A 21,649-nucleotide genomic window follows, 5' to 3' on the forward strand; every position below is an offset into this window, starting at 1 on the left:
AAATGATGGTCCAATATTTTACTGATTCAAGCACTTACTCAATAAAGATCTTGGTTTACAAATTAAAACTAGTATTTTATTAAAAAACTAGTATTTTATTACAAAACCATAACTTTTACATGCAAATTCATGGTATTCAAATGCCCCCACAATATACTGTGTGTCGATTGACCCATACAGAAAGAGCGATAGTAGCCTTGCCATATACCACTTGGACGGACCCTCCGGTAACCAGCCAGCCACTATGGCAGGGTCTATTTTACATGGAAAAAAATCTAATTCTTTTTTCTCCAGATAAAAAAACCTATGCCCCAAGAGGGCTGGTGTTTCCAGTAGCTTCATCTTTATGAATGCTTTTGTAGTGAATGGCAGTCTTATTGATTTAGCATGCTCATATTGTCCTGGAGATGGGGTGCCAGAAGAAATTTGCCTCACAACAGTAACAGTGTACAGTACGGCATATCGTGAATAATTTACTGTCCTATGTTCGAGGGGTATAATTCACTCCACAAAAGTTTTATTATAGGATACTGTACTACAGAATAATATAAAATAGTATAGTAAAAATATGTTTGATTTTCTCTCTTTCTTGTACATCGAATTGTGATATTTCAATTGTTTACAAAAATTGTCCAACAATATTTAATTTCTGGTCATTGCGTAATTTTTTTCCTCAGTAAAATGGAAAATTATAGTAAAATGGTGAAAGGAACTTTGTGAACTTGAAATTCTCAGGCAGTGGTAAGAGATGCCTTGTACCTGGACTGGAACAGATGGTCATCGATTTATCCATTTCATTAGAGTTTGATTTTGAAGGCTTTAAATGTCCTTCAAGAATTTTCAGGGAAACCTGTGCTAGTAGCTTGACATTGGCCTAACAGCCTGTGGTATCCATTGGTCCAGTGTCTAAGAGTAAGGTTATGATCTCTTTGGTCAGCACAGTTGAATCAGGAAGTAAGGAGTTGGAATACTGTATCTTCACTTCCTCCGTTTTGACCTGGAATTGACGCACTTGGATTTTCTCATGGAATTGTTACATGATATATTTGATGAGCTGTAAGAAGTCTTCTTCCACAAGACAATACCAGTTGGTGTGTATTTGTGATTGAAGTTTTATGTATGCCCTCCATCCTTGACGAGAAATGTACGTCATCGTTTGCTAATTTCTCATAAAATTAGCAAGTGCACAAGAAGCTTCTGAGGCACAATACAAAGATGAATGGTCTAAACATGTTTAAAAACTAAAATAAAAGTTATTTTTAAAGGATTTATTTCTCCATCTAGAAGTTACCTCTAAAATTGAATTGTCAAACAAAAGAATTTTTAAGCATCACTAAATTCCTCTGACCTACTGTATCTCCCATGGCTTAAACATCTGTCAACCAAATTGTGTAGTATGCAGTCAAGTGATTTGCCTGCTTCTATTACTGTATAGGTCCTAACAAATAGCCCTGGTCCTGAGAAATCTCTTTCTTGCGTTTCAAGATGTAATTGTGAGGTTAACAATAAGAGAGATTGTGATCCTACTGGTTTATCAGAAGCTTTCTTAATTATTCTATCCATGTTATTAGTTAATACATTTGAAATCTCAAGCCGGGGACTGACAAGACCATACAATAACACAAAATGACTTTAAATGAAGAAAATTAATCTATAATACTCCATAGTGTTTTATCTAGAGATGAACTATGATAAATCATCAATATTTAAATATATATTTTTCAGTATACAAGGTTGTCATTTACCCATAATCTGCTTAATTCTTTTACCTATTTGCCTTATTCCTATAAAACTCATGAATTTTCAACAAATTTAAAACGTGTACAGTACCTGAATAACAACAGTGGAATGTCGACGAGATAGCTGCTTCTTCACAGCAGATGGTCGCTCTAAACGAAAATATACAAGGGTTGAGGCAATGGTACCAAGGAAGACGTAGAAATAAGGGCGGAGGTACGCGAGGAAACAGTGGCAGCACACATACTTTCGCATTGGCAATACTGACCTAATGAATAAAAGGAGTGGATTAGATTTCATTATATTAGATGCAGTACAATATAATACTGTAGTATGCTTACTTGAAGTACTAAACTATTATATTCTGTATGTACAAACAACTATGGAGCCATGAGGAGCATGACCAGATAAAAATTCACATACAATACTCTAAAACAGAAGATTTGTCTCTAAAACTAAAGAAATTGTCTTGGAAACTTTACATGTAATAATGAATTAGATTGTAGAATCATTGGGTTATCAAAAACTTTTAGTGAGCAACTAAAATCTTTTTCTGGTTTCGGTAACTTAACACCTTGAATACTTACAGTACTTTGTACAATACTTGCACCCACCTTTCTTCACAGTATTGGATTACTGCCACTATTTAAACAATAATAAAAGAACAATGGCAATAAAGAAATTTGATCATAATCATTTGACATTTTTTGTGATTGCTTATACAAGAAACCACCACTGATTAGAAATTTACTACCTCATTCCATTTTAAAGATGTGACATGGGTTAATCAAGTCCCTATAAAAGGAATTTCCAGCAGTTATGTAAAAATTACTTATGATAAGAGAGCTACATGGCAAGCAAATAAATAAAAAAGCAAGCACTAGCCCTAATTTTTGTAGAATTAGTCCTGACTGCAAGGGTAGAGGGTTCCAATTTATTTCTCCTATATTTGGAAGTTAATTGAAATTAATCTCATTTAGGAAGTTTACACAAATTTCCTATTCATTTAATATTCTCAATAGTTTATGCAGTACAAGTGCAGTCATAATAATAGAAACATGTATTTGGCTGGTTTTTCATGTGAGATTAAAAGTATGAGATAAATCATTTTTCAAAATTATACCATACTTGAACCTAGTAAAAAAAACGAAAAATTATAAGATGAAAAGATAATTTGACCCTTTCTGGATTCACCTGTTACAAGTTTTTGGATTTTTTCGCATGTCGCTGATCACGCCCCCCCACCTCTCAAGTGTTTAATCTAAATTTATGTAGCTTAGTTATTGTATGCATTAAAACTAAGTTTGTGGGATATCTTTAAGGGAAGGGTTCTTTATATTGATGTAGCAAAAAGGTTAAAACATGAAAGTAAAGCATTGAAAAAGAAAAACAAAAATTTCCTGATAATAGTAAAACATCTTAAAAGAAAATTTCCCATAAATACACTAGTCCATAAATAAAAAAAAACTATTTCATTTTGAGAAAGAATAAATTGCCTTTACATTTATGTATCATTACTGTATATTGTAATATGACCCCAAGTAATGGGAAATAAAAACTTGGAAAACGCAAGAGAACCTCCATTTCAACTTTGTGCAGACAACTTTCAAGGAAATCTGTGATATGCAGCCTTCCTGCAGTAAACCATCAGCCATCTACAGCTTCAATAACATTTCATACCTAGCATAAGGTGACGAGGACTTTTAAATATTTTTTGGAATGATTAGAAAAAGTCTTTTAATAAAGACATCATCAAAATCTTTTGAGCTATTTCACGTTCTAAGGTATAAAGACATCATCCAAATCTGAAAGTACTGTAGTATCTGTGATAAAAGATGATGAAAAAGTTAAAGATCATCAGTATTGAAGAATGGTTTGATGTGATATATATTGTACATGAGGAGTTACAGGTTTCTATTTTATTCTTAAAGTTTCAGATCATGACAATCCATTTTACTTTATTATTATTATAAATAGCTATGCTACAACTCTTAACTTACACCACACAACTCCTTTTAAAACGTAGTGCTTTCCCTGTCCAGAAGTAACCAAACGAGTGGGTATTTAATTAAAATGCAACAAAAACTTGCCACAACCTAGAGAGCAATTCTAAAGATACCCCTATGAAACTGATGGATCAAGAAATGTGAGGTTATTAGTCTAGTGTATCCAAATGGTGTATGCGTGTGGCATGATTACCTTCTTTTTCTGTTAGACATAAAAGTCTAGTGATCCTCGGAACACCACAAGCCTTATATACAGACATTCAGTATATGATTAATAGAGTTGTCCTATTTTAATTAGTGATAAACAGCAATACAAAAAGGAATAGTGAATAGATGATAAAAAAAAAATGAGGTAGTAAACTTCAAAATATCAATGCTATGTTAATCATTTTGATAGTTTTTTTTAAATAAAATAGCCTTCCTAGAATTACCTGACAACAGTCTTAATACCTTTATTTTGAGATCATTGGCAGATGGTGAAAAAAGATGGAGGCAAATATTCTACAGAACTGTAAATATAATTCTAACTTAAATTTTATTGAGAATTGTTTGTATAGCATTTTTTTTTTTTTTAAATAATGCCAATCATTTCCTCCTTAATTTGATATTGTATTTCACAAGAACAGAGATTTTAGTCAACACCACAACCAAATGATACACAAATGAGGGACACAAAGATAATCTTTAGATATATTGAAAAAGTGAGTTAATGTTATGCTTAATATTTACCTGGTTTAATTTTAAAATGCAGCACAAAAGGCAAAGCACACAGAAGCAGCAAAGACATACAATTAAAAAAAGGCATCTACCTACTGTTCCTAAAAGCCTGATAGCCAAACACATGCCTCTACAAATCTACAAACATTCATGTAGTCTATGACTTGTTAATATTCTGTACAGTACATAAAAAAAAAAAAAAAAAAATGCACTGCAACAAGAATGTGAAAACAGTGCCATTATTTTTGTGATTTCATATATCAGTGGAACTAAAACACCTAACTGGTGTCCCTAAATGTGTTGTGCAGTGTAGTTAAACCATAGCAGTACACTCCAAGATGTTCATCTTCAAAGTATGTACAAGCTATCAACCAATAAAATCAGCCATTCTCAATTCGCCAATTTTCATACCACAACTTTCAAAGTCTACTCCACACAAAAATAGTCCTTGACATTTCCTTTAAATATTTTATAAATATTTTAAAATCTATACTACAACATAACTAAGTAAGTCATACAACACAAATTAATAAAATTTACTTTATTGATCTATGTAGTCAAGACCATGTGCATCATAATAAATCCTTTCATTCACTCGTCTGAATTTTCATCCATATGTGAACTTCTTTACGATGTAGAAAATCTATTGTTTTTTCTTTCTTATGAACACTTGTGCACTGAACCAGTACAGTACTTGCATAACAGCTGTATTTTAAACATGGCCGAGATCTCAGCACTTTACCGTCAATCTCATCTACATTATTCACAGAACACACAAGGTTAAATATACTTACAAAGGGACTTTAGTGCAAGACTATAATTTCTAAGCAAATAAAATTGATGTTTTTAGAACAGAAAACAAATATACTTTAATGCCTTCCAGTCCAAAAGGAATTTGGCAGCTTTCAACTTGGTATCTTCTCTAATAGGGAAGACTTAAAAGTTAATTGCTATTATTTATTATATTTATTTTCAAAGCATCAAAACAAACCATCAATGATTATTTATAAATACAATAACAGCATACATAATCATATTCTTACTTGTCACTGAACATGTAAGACATGCAAGAGAATAAGGGAAAAATATTTTTGATTTTCTATTTGTATAACTGCAGTGCAAATAATTTTTCTCAATTAGTTCTACAGTATAATTCCTTCCTTGATCTATGGATAAAATATTCAATTGAAATGTAAGTTGTGACTTCAGTGGTATAATAAACATAAAAAATAGTAGAAATTGCATTTAAAAAATCTTGTTATTCTTCTCTATAATGTATTGTTCTTGAAAGTATTAAATTAATGCTACTGAATCAACTATTTTGGGATAACAGAAAATATCAGCTTTGATTAAAATGTTTTGAAAAGCTACCTAGTACCCACTGCATAATACTGCCAAACCCCCTGTTCTTTATACAAGAATGACTACAGCCCAGCACCTTAACAGATTAAACATAAAATCATAATAATACAAAGGCTGTCAAATTCGCTGAACTAAGAATATCAAGTCTCCTTAACCCGTTATCCCATCTCATATACTCTTGATTTTAGTCTCATCTGTTAAGGCTCAGTCCTGTATTGATTTTATACAATAATGATTGCTTGGAGAGCCAGTTTGAGACAAATATTGTTGCTGGAGTGAATTTTCAAGACCTTGTGTCATAACGTACAGTAAGTGTTTGTCTTTTCAGTTGAGACACATTCACATATTTTATAATTTTGAATGCTTTTCTGCATTTGCTTCTATATACCTTAATCCTGTGAATATAGAAAAATAATACTTAAATGAATTAGCAGCCTCCCTGTTAATAATAATATTCTTGAATGTTAATTGAGTGAATGTTAAGGGCCGACTGTAGGCCATATGTCTTCTCATTTAATGAAAAAGTTCCTAGTGAGATTTTTGTTTTCCTATTTGGTAACAACATCTTTATGGATTTTTCTAAGCTCTTTCATAAAATTTATTTCATCTTCTTTCTATATTGCAACTCAATTACACAAAGTATGAATACCCACTATTATAGGATAAATCAAGATCAGTTTTGAATTGTAGCCCAAATAATGCAAAGCCTGACCATTTTTCAATAACTTGAATTTGCTCCCACATAAACCTATTATTCTTACAAACCCTATTTCCACTGTGTCTGAACACATCCAAGGCAATTCATAGTTAAATGAAAGAAGATAATACCAGTATATGGCTCCCTATGGTTCTTCAGCGGTCAACTTGAATGCTTATTGTATGTCTGTAAACCTGTTCACAGGTTTTGCAGAGTTTAAAATACTAAACACTATTATTCATTCATAAGGTCACCTTTCATTTTCATCAGCACTTATTTGAATATATGGATACATGCAAGTATTGATCAGTGAATAAGTGAAATTCTGTTTTGAGCATTCATCCTTCTGGTTAAGAAGTTTTGTCACCAGGTGTGGGTAGTCTAGGTTTGCTTTTCTTCCGACAGCTACTGCAAGTGTTCTTTTCCACTTTTAGCAATGCTTAAATTACAGTCTGCACTTAACATTTATGGTGGTTAGGTCAGGGATACCAGTTGCAAATCTGTGAATACAGTATATGCTATCCCCTTAATAACACTTCCAGACTGCTCAATTCCTATATAAAAAAAAAGCCATTGTGTATCTCAGACTTGACAGCTGTCCTGTATGTGCTCTTATACATCTGTAAATACAATTGTTTTTTACACCTTTTCTGTTAAGTCCAAATCCTGTAATGTTATATAATTACGATTGATTGAAGACCTCATTGAGAAGAGGCAGGTTGAGGAGACATACTGTTATCTTAAGTGAATTCTAAAACCACTGTAGAGTAATAGCTTTTATAGTTTTCCAGTTAAAGCACATTCCTTAACATAATTGTAAATCCTCATCTGTTTTTATTACAATATATTATTATTATTATTATTATTATTATTAATACAAGCTAAGCTACAACCCTAGTTGGAAAAGCAGGATGCTATAAACCCAAGGGGCCCCAACAGGGAAATGTAGCCCAATGAAGAAAGGAATCAAGCAAACTTAAGAGAAGTAATGAACAATCAAAATAAAATAGTTTAGGAACAGTAATAACATTAAATTAGATCTTTCATATATAAAACATAAAAACTTTGTCCAGTCAAAGGATCCAATAACTCCCTAGAGGTAGTATCTCAGAGGGTGGCTGGTGCGCTGGCCAACCTACTACCTACTAGAAATCCCATAAATGTCCCAAAATTTTACTTATAAGAAATTTGCTGACCACACAAATACCTAATGTTGCAACTTGAATGCTGACTGCATAATTTTTCCTTGCTTTGTTCAATTTTGGTGTCTGGTAATTGCTTGTGTAGACCTGGTAATCTTTCATTTTTGTTGGATGTTGGTTGGTTCTCGCCACTTTTTTTCTAATAGGAGTGTGACCACATTATAGTTTTGTATTTTAAACTGTTTAATTGAGAATTCCATAACTTACAAAAATGGCTTTGTTCAATGTTCAGGAATTCTTAGCAGCTCATTCCTTCCAAGTATTATCTGAACATTATTTGAACTAAAGCCAAATGTCAAGCTTTAGAATTAGCTTGTGGAGGTAATGTGACTAGTGGGATGATAAAAGCCCAAGTCAAATGTATTGGACCTTAATAGACTCTTGGTAAAATAGAAGTTATAAACAGCACAAAGAAGATGAAAGGATTAATTTTTTAACTATACCTCTTAAAGTGAAAAGGTGTTTCAAATGATAGTTGGAGGCTGATAAAGTTAAATCTATGGATGAACTTGAAGAATTGGTAGTTTTGGAACAATTTCTCAGAAGAATTCATGAACACATTAGAGCCTATTCAAGAGAGAGTGGTTAGGATACTTGACAAAGCTGCTACAACGAGTGAAGATTTCAACATAATTATTAGGAAATGCAATTATAATTCCAAATACCAGAACCAGCAATGCACAGGTATTAGGTCTCATCCAAATTACAGGAACAAATGGTGTTAATACCACTCAGCATTCAATTAATAGATTAATATATCAGCCAGTTTCTCAAGACAAATGTCTGCTTTAGATGTGGGAGAGCAGGAACCTATACAGTAGTCAGGAGTGTCATCAGACACAACAATTGAAGCCAGTACTGTAGTTTAAGTGGTTAAAGGTGACAAGGTGAAACAAACTACGAAGAGCAGTGTGGCAAATTCAGATTAAACAAGCTGAGTGGTTAGCAACAAGTTTAAAGGCCACTCATGAATAGCAAAGCCAAGGGACAGTGTCACTGCCCTAGAAAGCACGACAATGCCATAGAGACTGAACATATAATACACATGATCAGTGCCTAAGCCCCTCTCCACCAAAACTAGGACCAGGGAGGTACTGGCAATGGCTGCTGGTGACTTAGCAGACACTAAAGGAACTAACAAGTTTGAGCGGGACTTGATCTCAAGTCTGGCAATCACCGGGCAGAGACAATACCAATAGGCCATAACATTGTAACCTAATGCTGCTTGGAATTATATCTACGATGGTACGCTGGCAACTCAAGAAGGGAGTGTACAGGTACTGTACCAGGATACTGAAAGTAATCATAGTGTGGTAGTTCATGGCGCTCACCTTAAGCTGGAAGGAAATCTAACTAAAGGGTGTAGGAGAGGACTAGATTTTTCTGTAAGATTCATGGCCTGTTGAAGGGGTACATTTTTACTGGGTAATAAAGTTGGTGGTGTACCATTTACTCCGTGTCCTACAGTAACCAGACAAATAGTTGAGTAACCCTATGGAGTATAAAGAGAACTATGCCTGCAAATGAAGAAGCTGAAAATTTACTCAAACCAAGGTTCAAGTGAAGTATCTTTCAGCCTATAAGAGTTGTTCTAGAAAAGTTTGAAGTTTTTTCCTAGTACTAATCATGAAGAAAGTTCCCAAGAAGAAGAAAGAACAACAGCAACAACAACCTCTTGTTCTTGAGCAGACTCAGGTTTCCCGAAGAAAGGGAAGAAACTACCATAGCCGAGTGACCAGAAATTGAGAGTTCAGCCCTTGAAGTAGGTCAAGTGACTAGAGATAAGCTAATTGAACTGCAGAAGATACATCTTTATCTGAATTTTTTATTAAGAAGAGATGCAACAAATTCCCACTTTTATCATTTAAAGGAAGATTTGCTGATAAGGAAGAATAGGCCTGCACGTATACTGTACTTAGAAATTCAGAATGGGGTAAACATCACTAAATTTTGTTTACATATATACCGATGAGGAAGCAAGTGCTATCCATAGCACATGAATCTGAATATATGGAAATCGGGAAAACCATTGATAAGATTATGAAGTAATTTTTTCTGGCCTGAATTTCATAAAGATGTAAGTAAGTTTTCTCAAGTGTCATTACCTTCCAAGTAGCAGGAAAACCAAGTGAAATTATTAAAAACATTAGGGGTTTCATGAAAATAATTATCTTTAATCTTTATTAACACGAAAGGGGTATTCCAGTTTACTGACTGGATTCTTGAAATTATATATCATCATAATTGTTCAAATGCAATCATAACTCAGAAAAAAAATTTATATAAGAACTTCATAAATACCATAACAAATATCTTCAGTGGTAACATTCTCTGCATTTTTTGGGGTTAATAAACTGTGCAATCTTCAAAGACTTTCCTGTGAAAGGCTAGAACAGGGAATAAAATAGGACATAAATACCAAAGATATGTGGTCTCCTCTGCTGTAGGGCTAGTGTATCAACGTGCAAAGTTCAGGCACTATATAACTCGACACAGCACCTGCAATGCTGAAAATTGCCTGCTATGGGTAACGTCATTACTATGTACGCCATTCCCCCATAGACAAGTGAACCATCCCACAGGTGGGGACAACTCTACCAGTGCATCAACTTGCATCCAGACACTGTCTTAATTTCCATCGTCGAATAGTCATCATCGGTCATGGTTTCATAAAATTAGGAATCTTGTAATATGATCAAGATAGTAACGGGAATCATGTTTTGGTTGGTAAAGCCATTTACATGAAATGGTTTCAAATCTTGGTTAAGGGTGCTGACAATTGAATAATTGTGTTTAAACTTCTGATTTGTACGACGTTAGCCATTAATTCCCAGCTTCTTGAAACATAATGGGCTTTAGTTGTTTACCTTTCCTAGTGTAAAAATTTGATATCCATTGTCTCTTGCTTGGGGGTACACTTGGGCACACTATTCTATCAGATTTATATTTTTCTTGCTTGTTTAAACCGTGGATTGTGCACATTTAATAGAAGGGCTATGGATGCCTGGTAGTTTTTCAAGAGGTTGACTTTTCACAATTTGTTCCTTTATTTTCCTTTCTAATATTAATTTTCAAACCCATCATTACTGTCCTCCCATCAGTTGAAGAGGCTATCCATGAGGTTTGCCATGTTAACCAATTTATCTGACATTTTGTCTTTAGTCAACGAGTTGTATGAGTCGCTTTATATATAGTCATCTACATATTATCATTATTTTGTTTTTAAATTATGACGAGACATTTTTCTTACTTTTAATTCTTTTGTCTGGAGATATTCAGTAAAATCCAGGACCAGTACATTCTAGATTCCGACACTTGTTGTCTAATGTATTGCAATATTAGAGACCTTACAGTTGCCCCCAGATACAATATTCTATTATGCTCAAAAACTTTCCTTTCTCAAATGAGGCATTCACTTGAGCTGCTTATTCCAGACTTCAAGAAAACATTAATTTTGGAATGGGATGCCTTTCCTAAGCAAGGGGAAAGGCATAACAACTTTTTTTTATGTTCTATCTATCAGAATCCCGAATTTGATGATTCTGTATTTGTTTGTCTTATAACTTCCATGAGTATAACACATCAGGGATAGGCTGCTCCGTCTTAATTACTAAGAAAATCAAGGGATGATCAGATGTCTCAACAGGAAAACCAACTTTACTTTTTGTAACACAAGGGGAGTCAGTTACCAGACCAGTAAGTAGCTGCACTTATAATTTTCTCAGCCTGATTGAGAGGCAAAGTCCAAAGCTCCTAAGCCATAGAAATCAGTAGGAGAAACAATTTAACCACTCCCTAAGGTAAGCATTGAAGTTACCAATGAACACAATGGCTAATAAACAAGATGATAATAGAAAAGCCTCTTTTGTGCTTATTGGTAATTTCAATGCTCACCATAGGGAGTGGTTAAATTGTATCTCCAACTGTTTACCTTTAAATATCCTTCAGTTGTAATATTACGAAAGTATAAAGTTCGCTTTCAAGATGACTGTCAGTAAGACTCAAGGGTGTGGGGTTTGTGAGAAGGCCTCCTTTCACAGGGTGTAGCCTGTAAGAACCAGCAACAGGCTCAAAAGGAACCCACAAAGACGCCAGCTAAATTTTCCAGTCCAAGCCTCGGCCTACACCTAAGTTTTCTCAGGAGGAACAGGGGCAGCAAAGGCAATCCACAGGGTGCAAGTTGATGTGTAGGCAGAGATGTCTCCAGCTGTAGCGTTGATTTTTTTACTCTATGTGATGGTTTAGTAATGATGATCACCCATAGTATACTGTTTTCAGCATTGTAATTCAATAGTGCCTGACCTAAAAAGTCTCTCTTTTACGCACCGAGTCCTTGCTTTGCATGTGATACACTGACCCTAGAGCAGGGGAGATAATATTTCTTTGGTATCTAAGTCTTATTTGATTCCCTGTTCTCTCCTTTCATAAGAAGTCCTTGTAAAAAACAAAGCACCTCCTCCAAAATAGGGGTGTCCTTCATCAACTTTTTCTTACCCAAAACTGCTTTTTAAATGATAACGTAGGTCATTTAGTTTTCAACTTTTACACCATGCCCAAAGTCAGTGTCAAACATGTAACTGTCACTAATAATCTTTGAATCTATTGGTGAGGTTTGAAAAAATCTATTTCAAAATTAAAATTATTCTATAATCATCTCAAAGTAAAAGTATGGAAAGCCCTATTCTACTTCTGAATGAGAGAAAAACTGTAGTAAAAATTTGTGACTATATCTAGTTCAGTATAAAAAATGTAGTTCTTCTTGAGTGAATTATCAATTTTAACAGCATTCAATTATTTCCATTAAGAAATCAAGATTCTTGCCAAGTTATATTTACATGCACTGTACTAATCAACAGGGCAGTAGACTTTTATCAAGATAGCAAAATATACCAAAGCCCTATATGGATTTGTATTTATTAGTGCAAAAATTACTGCTATTTACAATGCAATGCAAACAAAATACATGAAAATCCATAAAAAAATATTTTGATCTAGTTGAAATATACATGATTATCTTTGGAAAACATTTCACAGAATTACTGACAAAAATTAAAAAACAGCACCTCACATAAACACTAATCACACTACACAATCCTTCATAGGAAGTCAAACATTTTATTTTCACAGGACTTTAGCCTTAGTAAATCTTTGACTAACAACTATGGAAAAACATCATTTCATCATAGAAAAGAATATATTCTGCAATGTTTATTAGATATGTTTAAGAGCACGAGTGTAAGTTCAAACTCTGTAATCTCTTGGTTTGAAAATTTATTAAGAGTTCCATAAAATACTTTGTCTTCATTAGTCAAAAGAAAATAAAAAAAGTTAAGTATTAGAGAAAATATTATGTTAGTGCTTATATTAATTTTATTCCAATGAAACCTCATAGAATTCATATGCTATTCATTCTTTCCATGAAAAGCATATTAAAATAAGAAATTAAAGAAAATTTTCTCCAGACTGCCCTAAAACAAATTTAGACTATCCATGTACAAACTGCCTGAAATCTTTGGTATCTTTTTTTGTACAACAAAGAAATAAGATTGGGATATCCACCTATAAACCTCCTTTCTAAACTATGAATTTTGGCTTTCTACTTATGGAAAATAGTAACAGGAAGAAAATAATTTCAAAAATAGAGTTTTCTATAAAGTAAATGCCGCTGTAGCAGCTATTATTTCTATGAACCTCGCTCAAATGTTCATATTGCTTCTCTCTGGAATCTCGGTTTTATCAACATTTACCCCCAAAACTAAAATATTTCCTGTTTTCTTTCCTAACAATAGACATGCCTTTGCCTACAGTAGAGTAATGAGATAATATAAAAGTTAATGGCAACCACCAATGGCTTGTACAAGCTACAGATCCTTTGTCTTTTCAGTCTCTGTGTTGACTTCGGGTTGCTGCCAGTCCCTATCTCCAGAGTTTAAATTTATGTCTTTTAGTGCATTTAAAGATAGTCTTCTGGGTTTGTTTATGACTTGCTAAGTTTGTTAGTAACTACATCACAGATTGTTCTAGGGAAGGGCAATTATGATCCACATTCTCTTTGTCTCGTGTCACAGTGTGTTAATTGTGAGGACCTCACTGTTCCTTTTATTGGCAGGTATATTTTCATTTTACCAACTGATTAAAGTTTAGAGGGCAGACAGTCCTCTGCTGATCCTATTAGGAGGAAGACTGTCCAATCTTTATCACATTTGGGAGAGCCTTTGTCCTGACCCTTGGGTGCTAGTTGTAGTCAATGAAGATAAATGGATTCATCAAGACTCCAATCCTCCCTTGTCCAAGAACCAATCCCATTTCTAAGTTATGTAAGAAATACAGGAAAGGCATAGATTTTGAAATTAGAAATTATTAAACTTAAGGAAAAAATGCTCCAGGTTTTTTCAACAGATTATTCCTAGTACTGAAAGCTTCAGTGGATGTGGCAGGAGTCAACTCTTCATATCAATTACAGAGATCTTGCAATATTCAAGGAAACACTGGTGGTATAAGGAATACCATTATGGTATTTCCAGAGAATATTACAGCATTGGCTGACATCCAGAACCTGTATTGGATAACAGAGATGCTACTAACTTGGATAAAACTTTCTACATATAAGTTCTACCTCAGTTAATTCTGGGCAAATCAAAAATTTTAGCAGATCAGTAAAGAAAGAAAAGCCAGGTTCTTCCAAATGAATGATCTTTACATGTCAGTATGTCTCGAAATTTAGAAATGTTGGGTAGACCAAACATAGAAATGCTTGCAACATCCCTAAACATGGAAGGTAGTTGTTCAGTTACTCGACTGTTCGCTGATTCAACAGGTTATACAAGTTAAAAATTTCTACAATTGGATGACACTGGTAGCCCCATTCTAGTCATATAAGGAAAGATTCATACATCTGTAGCCTCTTTTATCGGAGTGTCAGAGAAGGTTGCCTCACATACCTATCTTCTCAGTCAGCCAGCTTTGGAGGTAATTCATCCAAACCCATCTATGCTACATCTAATGAATTCCGACTATTCATCGTATTCTCAGAAACAAAGGGTTTTTTGCGGTCCTTTAGACTATCTATCACGTTTGAGAAGAACGTGTACCAATAATCCGTACCTAAGATGATAAAATATTTATTTTGGTAGGTGCAAATCTAGATAATTTATCAATGGCTAGAACTAGTTTGGATAATAGTTAATTTTTACGCTTCTTTTTATATGAAAATAAACATTCAATTTCAGCCATTAAGGGATAGAGATATTGTACATGTTTAAGTCGGTGCTCATGCACCTAGGATTAGATCTATCTATTTCATGTATTATAGCGGATATAATTTAGGGCTTTTAGTATTGAAGGATCTCCAGTAGTCAGGTCTATTTATGGAATTTGAATGTAGTTTTACATTTAAAAGTTCCAAGTTTTGAACCTTTGGAAAATCTTTTGGTTTAAGGTCTTACAACTAAAACAGCTTTTTGTTGGCGTTGGCTTCAGCTAACCACATTAGTGAGCTATAAGCACTTATCTTTTATGGTAGACATTGAGGAACAAGATGAAGACCTCTCTTTTCCCTACTTTGTGCTAAAAATTATTTTAAGAATAAGAGTTGGCCAAAATTCTTTCAAATCCCATCCTAAGAAAATAATTCATTTTGGGGGGGATTAGAATTCCAAATTGTCCTATGTCCAAAAATGCAGTGTCTTTCCTTGTTAAAAGTTTCATCACGGAAGCTAATAAATATTTAATCCAAGTCTAATCACAGCCTTGATGGTTAGGGTTCTGATTATTAAAAGTGCAGATATATTCCTTAATTTTGGCTGAAATCTTTCTTTAGAAAGAGTTTTGGCGGAAGCTCAATGGTATAGAGTTAATTTTTGGTAAACATTATCATGAAAAATCATGGTTTGTTTATCAATATTGCTGGGCTTTTGGTCCTATATTGGCTGCAGGTAATTTGGTCCAAAAATATTTGGCTTTAATTATTTTCTTCTTAATTCATCATCATCATCTCCTATGCTTATTGACACAAAGGGCCTCAGTTAGATTTCTTGAGCTTCTAAATCAATACATCTCCATTCATCATCTCCTACTTTACACTTCACAGCCCTCAGCCATGTAGGCCTGGGTCTTCCAACTCTTCTAGTGCCTTATGGAGCCCAGTTGAAAGTTTAGTGAACTAATCTCTCTTGGGGAGTACGAAGAATTCTAATTTCAATTATATGGTGGTGGGATTATATAAATAGGTAATTAACAAACAATCTGGAGTCTCGTATCTCAAAATATATTTTGAGATGTTTTGTTACCAATAAACTAGACTACATGTGAATTTAGAATGTTAATCACTTTTACGATTTTAAAACTATTAGAGACCTATCTCTTTCCTTCACTGGTGACCCACCTCCATCAGTGTGTGAGAGTGAGCAATATGAACATTGACATTCATAGAAATAAATCAAATTTTGATAATAAAAGTTGTAATTTCTACACTCACCTGATGTTCATTTACTGTAAATGCTCACCCTTCTCCCCACTGACTTGTCATGTCAACTTAATAGGGACTGATTTTGACTTAGATTGACAAGACAATGGATCCATGGCTTTAACAAGCCATGGTGGTTGCAATTAACTACTAGATTGTCTTTTTACTTTATTGAAGGCATAAGTTTATTGAAAGGAAAGAAAATAGAATCTTAATTTAATCTTAGGGGTAACTATTATTAAAACCAAGCTTCCAGAGGGAAGTGATATGAATATCAGGCGAGTATAGAAATAAATTACATTAGCAAAATTCAACTTTCGTTCAATTCATTATATGCAAGAGTGTATAACTTTTTTTTCATCAAGCAATTAATTAGTCGATATGTGTCTTCCCTCCACTTAAAGAAATACGGAATAGTACAATTGCTTTATTATTATTATTTTTGAATATTTCAACCAAAGTTCTGCTTCCACTTCATGATTGATATCATGGTGCTAGGACATCTCTAGTAACAGTGAAAAACAGTGCTTGAACTTATATAACCATCTCTAAATACCCAGAATAACTTGTGAGGGTACCTAGCTGGGAATGTTGTCAAGATGGATATTCTGTGAAACCTTATGGGAAGGAAGTGAGGGGTATGACTAAGTTATCATACACACTGTGGCCTCAATTAGTTCTTAGTGTCCATTGGTTACCTCCTAAATAATTTTAGCTTTTTTCTTTGCTTCAATAAAATATGTAAAGTTTTGATGGACTGTGGGGTAAACTAATCTTAATCACAGGATTATAAGCTGTCTAAATTAAATTAAATTAAGTTAAGAGATATTCTGGATAAGACAATAACAATGCAAGGAAGATTGAGATAAAATTTTCATTATTTGTAACTGATAATAAAATCTGATTTTTAAATTCTTGGTGACATTTCATTAGATTTACAAACGATATAGTCCTGTCATATAAAGTCTAAGCGACGGTAGTAATGGACAAAAACTGCGTAATACCACACCAACATCGAAGGCTACATTTACTGCATTCTCAAAAAAATAAAACAAAGCTTAAAGGGTTAGAATAAATATTTTGAGAGAGAGAGAGAGAGAGAGATTTTTACTGTTAGAATATCATGCTTCAAGTCAGAGCAAAGATTTATGACAAATATAATACACAATATGCATAGGAATTAAGGAGAAAACCTGTATTATGATTCTACCTAAAGTGTCACTGTCATAATAACAAACGATAATTTTCTGGTCACTATAAATTATGAAATGCGAGTCTGATCTTCATTTTAAATGTTACTGAAACACAATATACTCCTACTGTTTGGATTTTCGTTGGCCAATTAACAAATTTAAATCATTATAAGGCCAAGAGGGAATAGCTTTACTTTATTCTCCTTGCGTTAACCATGATCTAGCATTTTCTTCTAAAAATTATCGAATCACCCATATTTCAGTTACTAAAAATAATTCATATGCCAACATTTAGATTTAAATTCTTCGAACCTCTCATGAAATCTCAATATGATACACATCTTTTTCATGGATAGAGGCAAATAGTAGTTTCCCTTCTAATTAGCATTTCACTTGCTTTACCAAGCAATTTAGCATTTGGTTTGCTTGCCTAAACGAGTATCAAAGCAATAACCACAATATTTTCAAACCATGAACAATTGATTCACAAATTTATGAGGATTGAAGAGCAAAGTTATAGTCGTATGGTGGATACACATCACTACATAACAAGTATACCCTGCATCCAACCACAAAAAGAGAGAGAGAGAGAGAGAGAGAGAGAGAGAGAGAGAGAGAGAGAGAGAGAGAGAGAGAGAGAGAGAGAGAGAATAGGATATATTCAAAGATTTTTATATTTGAATGTTTAAACATGGCAGAACTATTTTCCATTGTATTGATGAAATCTTGGTAACCTAAACCATAGATAAAATCATTTTGTTTTCATTTCTGCAGTTGCATAAGTATCGCCACTAACTTTCAGGGGATAGCAAATACTCCTTAGCAATTTTACTCAATAAAACTAAAAGGTAAAAAATCTTTACTCAAGATTTTTTAATTTTCACTCTTAGCACTATTCCTACTTTCTATACCTTGTTAATCATACCAAGTTCGGCTAATAATGAGTTTTTTTCAATACGTATCTAGAATTTAACAAATAATTTTGTAAAACTAAAATGAATAATTTTAGTAATTGCCTGAAATTAATGTGCTATTCATTCTTCAAAATAAAAGCTTCTGATAATATATAAAATGAAAATAAAAGTTTTGCACTGATGTAAAACTATTCGCACTGAAAAGATGAACTGGGATATATAGCTTTTGTGTAAACAATGCCTGCTTGCACCATTTTGATTTCTCGTTCTTTTGAGGTAAAATATTTCTTAGTAAAATCGGAGCTTCTTTGAGTGTCGAGACGTGGGAACTTGCACAAGCTTCGGATGAGCGCTGAAGTAATTATAATTAATCTTAAAAGTTAAAAATTTATTTCATTTCAATGAAACTTCCGGAAATCTATGTGTTGAATATCACATTTTAAGGACAGATACTCGGTCAAAATAAACTAGGATAAACATATCAAAGATTAACTTTAAGCAATAAAAAAAAAAATAATGGTACGCAACTGAATTCAGGTATACTGTAGATAGTGATACCATAAATTCCTAAACCTTCATAATTAAATTTGAGTTATAATCTGAAATACCACCTAAATTCTTTAACTTCCTAAACCTATAATCTAAACTAAAATTTCAACTAAAAATCAATTACCTGCACCCTAAATTATTTCCTGCTTGCTGTCCATACTGTACTGAACTAAGAGGCCAACACTTAACAAACTCAAACTTGTCTTTTAAATTCCATTTAGTAAATACAGATGCACAATGCAATTGTGCTCTGTGTTTATATTTCTCCAGGTAAACTTTAAAACTAATAGCTACTGCACTATTGTTTTGAGTTTTCAATTTTAATTCTTGTAGATACGCTTCATCCAATTATTTAACAGTCTAAAGGGTTTTGAAAAACCCTTAACTAAGAATATGGTGGAGTTTCTATGCGGTTAGCTGTAGCATGAGTAGGTTTTGGTGTACTTAATATCCTTATGGTTGTCTGAGATGATATGTCCTGTTTGGCAACTGGATTAGTTTTGAAGAGGCCACAGGTCTGCAACCCTTTGTCCAGATAAATAAATATGCTTATTCCCAGTAGATGCAACAACTGTGATACTGTTTCCACCAATAAGCCATGCTCAAACTACAACATAGGCAACTGAACTAATAAACCTTGCCATGAAACAAAAACCTGTAGTACTTCCATGTATCTTTGTGAACTGGAACATGAAAATACACATCAAACAGGCCAATTCAAAAAATCCTATCTTTATTTCAAACAACAGCTAGAACTGAGGCAGGGGTCTACATGGAGCCCTTAGTTAAAACTAGGCCATTGTTCAGTCAAGAAATGTCAAGAACTTGTCTCCAACTTCTAAAGAATTCCATAATAGAAACAGTGATAGTAAAACTATTTATAAAGAACTAGAACTTCATCTATTGGTTCCTTCAATAAAAAAGGTATTTCTTGCAAAACCTTTTGTCTTACTTATCTGGACTTGGAATGTACTATGAAAAGGATTTTAGTACGGTGGGTAATGAGTAATATAATATGAAAAATCCCTTTTTAAATCTATGTCCAAGCCACTTACTTGGATTTACAGACATAGCCTGAAGGATATGAGATAGCAGGAGAAGGGAAGACAAGTAATCTGGCCAAAAACTAAAATTTTTCCCTTATTCTTTTGGTTAACTTCTGAATCTTTCAAATTTTGGATTTAATTGAACATGTGAATCCTTAGCAAGGAACACATTTCAAATGGAGACCTACTTTTGATGACAGTAACCTATTCACTTAGCATTCTGTATATATCTATAGTAAGAATATTTCTATAATTTCTATGTGGAAGAGAACACCAGCACAGCCATCTGAGACTGTGGAGCGATAGAGAAATCAAAATGGCAGTGGCTGGGAGGAGGTATTATCTACACAAGCCCTTTATATTCCAGTGCATCCTTCTAGTGGAACAAAGGGTTTTATGTAGGCCATTACAGTAAATACAAATTCATTTTTACTTCTTATTTTGTATAAAGCTATTCATAAGAAGAAAGACTGGCACATGAATTCTGGATGTTTCATTGAAATTATATATTTTTTAATATAATTTCGTCAAAATATTTAGGAAACATATAGCGTAATTTAGTGGTCTCCAAAATTTCATACACATTTGTCTTTTGTTTAACAAACAAAAGTGCAGCAATTAATACGAGGCTTGAGGCTCAATCCCTGTACGAACAGATCCCCGAATACACTATAATTAATTACCATTTACACCAGAGCAAAGCCAAAGTAAATGAGGGAGTAATGCAAATACCAACCTCTCCAACAAAGACAGTAGCTATTATTAAGCAGAACTAAACCTTAAACTTGTATATGAATATGTAATAAAAAAAACATTAATGTTTAGTACAAACTGAAGGAATACTATGTCAAAGGAACTTGCCAAAAAAAACAAAAAAAAATGTATGACATTGGTACTATAAACAAAAAGAATCACAATCTACGCAAAAATAAATTAAAAAATTACTTACACAACATGTCCAACAAAAAACTCCAGTCAGATAATGGAAAACACAAAAAGTTGAGAAGTTATTAAGGAAGCATTTTTGATAAGAAAAAAAGAAGCGATGACATGAAAAGAAGATATTAAACAATAAATAAGCTAACAGTTCACCAGACACAAGAAGTTAGTGTTAACTACACTATTGGCAAGCATGCTTATAACCACCTATTAATTGACACTATTTGATTTGTTAGACAGAAGACATATGTTTGGGATTTTGACAACCATAAATTTGTTCTTATTTCAAATACAGTGATTGGCTGGTGAAGAAACAAATAAATATTCAGCCAATACAAAACTTATCACGTAAGTTAAAACTTGAAATCCTTTCAATAAAAGATTAGATTAGTATACTGTATTTCTACATTTTGTGGCACCCTCCACCAGCACCATAGCCCCGCCAAATTTCAAAACATTCACAACACTTAGACAAGTTGCCAAATCCCTGAATTAATCAAGCGGGTATTTTATTATGATAGTATGCCCAGTTCCTCCCAAAGTAATGCAAAACTATGAAATCATGAATCCCATCATATTTCTTACCCTTTTGACTCACGGGTGCCCCTTCCATATGCTTTTCTTTTTTTAATCCTTCCAATTGATCTGCAAAAAGATTTATAAACCAACACTTGTCGTAACAAGAGTGAACAGACACTTACAAAGCAGAAGGAAGGTCATATTTGTGTCAAATTTTAGTGTAATCTAACACAAGGACAGAGTTTCAACAACTGTCTAAACACACGGCAAACTCAGTGGTGACAAGGGATCTATGACAACTTCT

At 33.4% G+C, this 21,649-nt stretch overlaps 1 protein-coding gene across 5 annotated transcripts in view; it reads right to left on the reverse strand.

Annotated features, from left to right (window-relative positions):
* The window catches only part of LOC137646085 (uncharacterized), a 175,796-nt gene that overhangs the window by 15,518 nt on the left and 138,629 nt on the right, over positions 1 to 21,649 (reverse strand). For 4 of the 5 annotated variants that reach the window (XM_068379263.1, XM_068379264.1, XM_068379267.1 and 1 more), the window contains 2 exons: positions 21,412 to 21,471; positions 1,831 to 2,005 (listed from right to left, as the gene is read on the reverse strand). In XM_068379263.1, the coding sequence (XP_068235364.1) occupies positions 1,831 to 2,005; positions 21,412 to 21,471 (235 nt within the window). The remainder of the gene's footprint in view (positions 1 to 1,830; positions 2,006 to 21,411; positions 21,472 to 21,649) is intronic. The other variant, XM_068379265.1, reaches the window with a different exon arrangement.

The sequence above is a fragment of the Palaemon carinicauda genome, chromosome 8 (genome assembly GCF_036898095.1).
Source record: "Palaemon carinicauda isolate YSFRI2023 chromosome 8, ASM3689809v2, whole genome shotgun sequence".
NCBI lineage: Eukaryota > Metazoa > Arthropoda > Malacostraca > Decapoda > Palaemonidae > Palaemon > Palaemon carinicauda.